This window comes from Macrobrachium nipponense, chromosome 45 (assembly GCF_015104395.2).
Source record: "Macrobrachium nipponense isolate FS-2020 chromosome 45, ASM1510439v2, whole genome shotgun sequence".
Taxonomy (NCBI): domain Eukaryota; kingdom Metazoa; phylum Arthropoda; class Malacostraca; order Decapoda; family Palaemonidae; genus Macrobrachium; species Macrobrachium nipponense.
In genome coordinates, this window is record NC_061105.1 from 2,810,782 (window position 1) to 2,815,781 (window position 5,000).

Sequence of the window (5,000 nt, forward strand, 5' to 3'; positions counted from 1 at the left end):
AATGGTTTATAATGGTGTTTCATCCTACCTCTCTCCCACCAACCCCCCCTCCGAATAGGGTGGGGGTGAGAAGGGATTCCCTGAAACGGAGCTGATTTCTGCCCTTGAAACTATACTCTGTTTTTTTTTCCATCTGTCCACCCGCCTGTGGTGTTTGCGTATGGTAATACTGCGTCCCGGGCTTGAGATAGTTATGCTATGTGTAAGTTTTAGGTAAATAAAAGGATATCTGGTTGTACATTTGCAACTGAAAAGTGTTTTAATAATTTACTATATGCGAATTACACCGTTAATATTCGAAATAGGGTATTGTTACTATTGTTGAATGAAAGCTGAATGTAACTACCTAAAGCCCGGGACGCAGTGTTACCATACGCAAGCACCACAAGCGGGTGGACAGATGGAAAAAAACCGAGTATAGGCTGGTTATGCCCGTAGACTTAGTTACTTTACGATATTTCATACATAATTTCTGTATACATATGTTTGCTAGTATATGTAAAGGTAGATGCCGCAAAGGCAAGTGAAAAACAACGGCGTATGCTGCGAGATCTTTCGACTGAAGGTCCCTTCCTTTACTTAGCAGACGTCGAGTGTCTGCTAAGTAAAGGGGCCTCGAGTCGAAAGATCTCGCAGCACAATCTCCATCGTTTTCCACTTTCCTTCGTGGCTTCTACCTTTATCTATATTATATTCATCACATTCCAATCTTTCGTGATTCAGTTACAATCACCTTTTTATTTTTATATATCTGGCATCCAATCTAAATGTCTGATTTCAATCCAGTTATTCAAATTCATAAGTCCTTTCGATTAACAAGTCTTATTGAAAGATATTGCTGCATCAGCTGCATTCAACTTGTAAATAGTCTTCTCTATTTTTCTAATACTAGCTTTCTCTCTGCTACTACAACTGGGGAGTATTGCGGGATAATGGTTACAAATTTATTTATTTGATGAGTAATATCGGCGCAATACTCGCCAGTTGTAGTAGCAGAGAGAAAGCTATTATTAGAAAAATAGAGAAGACTATTTACAAGTTGAATGCAGCTGATGCAGCAATATCTTTCAAGAAGACTTGTTTGAAAGAGGGTCTCCTTCCAATATATACCAACATACGTCTGCATGATCCTTTCGATTAACAACATTTCTCTCTCTCTTTCTCTCTCTCTCTCGTCTTCTGCAGAAACTGGAGATATGAGCAGGAGCTGGACAGCCTGCTGTGGAAGATCGACTACAAGGAAATCAAAACCAACGACTGGACGCCGAGCCACAACCCCGTACAAAACAAGCTACCCAGGGTGAGTGCCCAGACGCGTTTCGGATTGGGAATTGCGTCATGGGAATTGCGTCATGGGAATTGCGTCATGGGAATTGCGTCATGCTCGATACTTGTATTGTCGAGCATGACGCAAGGAACGTTTTGGGGGGAGAGAGAGCGAGAGAGGGAGAGAGAGAGGGAGAGAGTGGTATCATAAGAGAGAGAGAAAGAGAAAGATGATATGACTAGAGTTATAAAAGGGGCATTTTGGAGAGAGAGAGAGAGAGAGAGAGAGAGAGAGAGAGAGAGAGAGAGGATATGACCAGACCTATAAAAAGGACATTTTGGAGAGAGAGAGAGAAAGAGAGAGAATGAGAGAGAGAGAGAGATATGATATGGCCGGGGTTATAAAAGGGACAATTTAAAGAGAGAGAGAGAGAGAGAGAGAGAGAGAGAGAGAGAGAGATGACATGACGAGAGTTATAAAAGGGATATTTTGGAAAGAGAGAGAGAGAGAGAGAGAGAGAGAGAGAGAGAGAGAGAGAGAGAGAGTGAATATGCCCAGGCTTATCAATGGCATTATACAGAAAGAGAGAGAGAGAGAGAGAGAGAGAGAGAGAGAGAGAGAGAGAGAGAGAGAGCACTGTTTACAAACCGGAAACTGTATTGAATAAAAAATGTATTTACCATCATTCACAAACGCACTAAATTATCTGGCAACGGGAATTGTGAATAAACAAAAATTCTAAAGTGCAGTGATTCAGAGTAAAGGGGAATATATATATGCATATTGGAGTAGGGAGACGCGTTCTGTCTTTCATCCATTTATTAGCGCCGACGTTTCGTATCAGCTTGATACATTTTCCAGGCTGAAACGATTATACATCAATTGCGTATAAGTAAAAAGACACACACAATGTTTACCAACACCAAAATTAAAAACCTTTTTAATAAATTAAGAATAAAAACAGAGTAAAAACAGAAACACAGAATAACAGTGAAAGGGCTAGGAGCGAATACAGAGAAACAAATTAATTAAAAATAAAATAATAATAATAAGAAAAATATATAATTAATAATAATAATATATAATAATTAATAATAATAATAATAATATAATAATAATAATAATAATAATAATAATAATAATTGGCTAAAAGCTGTGGATCGTATCTCGTTCGTATTAGCGAGTGGAAATCCTCCATCTCCTCGGGAATATATATATATATATATATATATATATATATATATATATATATATATATATATATATAGATAGATAGATAGATAGATAATAGATATGATAGATTGCTTTAGTCCAGATAATTAAACCATTTCTCTTCTCACCCATCCACTGTTAAACCATCTCGTTTCAGTCCAACGTTTAAAAAAAAAAAAAAACATTCAGTACCCACTCCGAAGTTTCCAGCCTTCAAATGAGATTTGCCACAAACCGCTTTTCCAGGTTTTTAACTCCTTTTGGGTTCTTCTCCCTTCCCTTCCCCCTCCCCCTCCCGGGATGTCCCAGCCCGCCAACCCCCACCCCACCCCACCCCCCTCATTATGGCGACTACTACTACTACTCCTCTCTATTTTTCCTTTCTCGTCTCTCTCTCTCTCTCTCTCTCTTTTTCCGCTCCCGCCAGAAGTGGATGTGGCTGCCATTAAGGCACTTCTACCATCGTAAGGATCCACTTCGATATTTTTTTCCCACTCTCTCTCTCTCTCTCGCTCTCTCTCTCTCTCTCTCTCTCTCTCTCTCTCTCTCTCTCTCTCTCTCTCTCTCTCTCTTTTGTGCCATTTTCATTTTTCATAATTTATAAGAAATCTTGGTCCCCCTTTTTTTTTTTTACTATTATCGTCTTACATCTTTTAATCATTTTTCCTTTGTGTCTTGTTTTTCCTTTCTTTGGCTCTTGGCAGTTTCTGATGTAACTGTGATTCGTCATCGCGGTGTGTTGATGTTCAAAACATATTTCGGCGATTTTTTTAGCATTTTGTCGTGAGACTTGATACCGGAGAGAATATAGGCAGTAGATTGGACACAGGAGTATTTTCTTCTAATGTCTATAGTTGCCTTGAAATGTACGCATTGGAAAACAGATGTACACTGAAAAAAAAATAAAGATGAAAATCTTCATTGTACCTCACATGTAGTCTTCGGAGAAGAAATTCTCACCAAATTAAGTAAATCTGAAATAAAAAAAATAGATGGAAATCTTTATTGTACCTCACATGTAGTCTTCGGAGAAGAAATTCACACTAAATTAAGTAAATCTGAAATAAAAAAAAAGATGGAAATCTTCATTGTACCTCAATGTAGCTTGGAGAAGAACTTCACACCAAACTAAGTAAATCTGAAGCTAGATTCTTCACACGATACTGCACACGTAGTCCTGGAATCCCCCTTCGGATTATAAATTGACAGGAGACAGCACATCCCCTTTAGGTCTGTCATTTAGTCAAGGGGGCTGAGGGATGGGGAACATTCCTTGGAGGCTGAGAGAATTTGTTCGAGAAATAGAGCAATTTGGGACACTGTCTTTCATTGTCTTTAGAGGGAGCTCTTGACAGTGTCTATCACCGTCTTCAGGGAGCTCTTTGGGTCCAGTCCTTTCCAGCGTCTTAGATTTTTCGACGGGGAATATCTCAGAGTAAGGTTGCATGTTCAGGAGCTGACTGACTCAAATGGACACTGTTTTTTGGCTAACAGACTCAATTGATACTGTTTTTGCGATAGATGGATCAGAAGGACCCCTGGTGTGCTCCATGTGAGTAGAGATTGACAGATCGAACCTTCTCAGAAGTTGATTGGTTTACTTTGGCGCGAACAGATTCATCTGTATTTGCTTATCTGACTGAGTTCACAAAATGCATTTTCTACTACGACTCAAGACCCCAGATCTGGATTTTGTTTCTTTCTTTAGGATCGTAGAGAAAGTCACTAAAGGTGTCCTCTTCAAATTTTTCCGAAACCTCGCAAGATATCATTTAATTCTGATCGGGGAAAGATAGAACAAAACAAATTTTATGAAGCTCTTGTCACAATTATTCGTCTACCGATGAAATCATCGAGATGAACTCGGCGGGATTAAAGGTTGAAACAAGGCATGAACCGACCTCCAGCTTACTCGTGGCGTGTGCTAAAATCTATGGCCAAATAGCACGCTTTTTCACCAACGAAAATTAAAATAAATACGCTATGTTTTCTTATAAATAATTTCTCTGTACTGTTGAACATGCACATTATTTATTTTTTATATTTTCATTCAATTAAATGAATCATAAACATCCTATCCTAAAATTCCTGTATCTTTAACCTCAACGCAAAACACCTTTTTTTCAGACCTTTTTAGGTTCTTCCATAGACCTTTCCTACCCCGAACAGCAATAACAACTAAGTAGTTTGTAGTCTTACTCCCCAACTAAGCAAAAACAATTATCATTAATTGAACAAACATCTATAAGTCTCCTTGTTTTTTCTCATCATTCCAGGGGTTGCATTCTAATTCAACAGATATCTATAAGTCTCCTGCTTCTTCTCATTCCAGGGCTTGTATTCCAATTCAACAGACAAATAAGTCTCCTTGTTTTTTTCATCATTCCAGGGCTTGTATTCCAGTTCAACAGACATCTATAAGTCTCCTGCTTCTTCTTCTCATTCCAGGGCTTATATTCCAATTCAACAGACATCTATAAGTCTCCTGCTACTCCTCATTCCAGGGCTTGTATTACAATTC

General features: G+C 38.6%; 1 protein-coding gene across 1 annotated transcript in view; it reads left to right on the top strand.

Moving 5' to 3' along the window:
• LOC135214277 (guanylate cyclase 32E-like) overlaps positions 1-5,000 on the top strand; it is a gene marked incomplete at its 5' end in the record, with an annotated part of 104,568 nt that overhangs the window by 61,380 nt on the left and 38,188 nt on the right. The window contains 1 exon segment of the mRNA XM_064248398.1: positions 1,186-1,300. Within this exon segment, the coding sequence (XP_064104468.1) occupies positions 1,186-1,300 (115 nt within the window).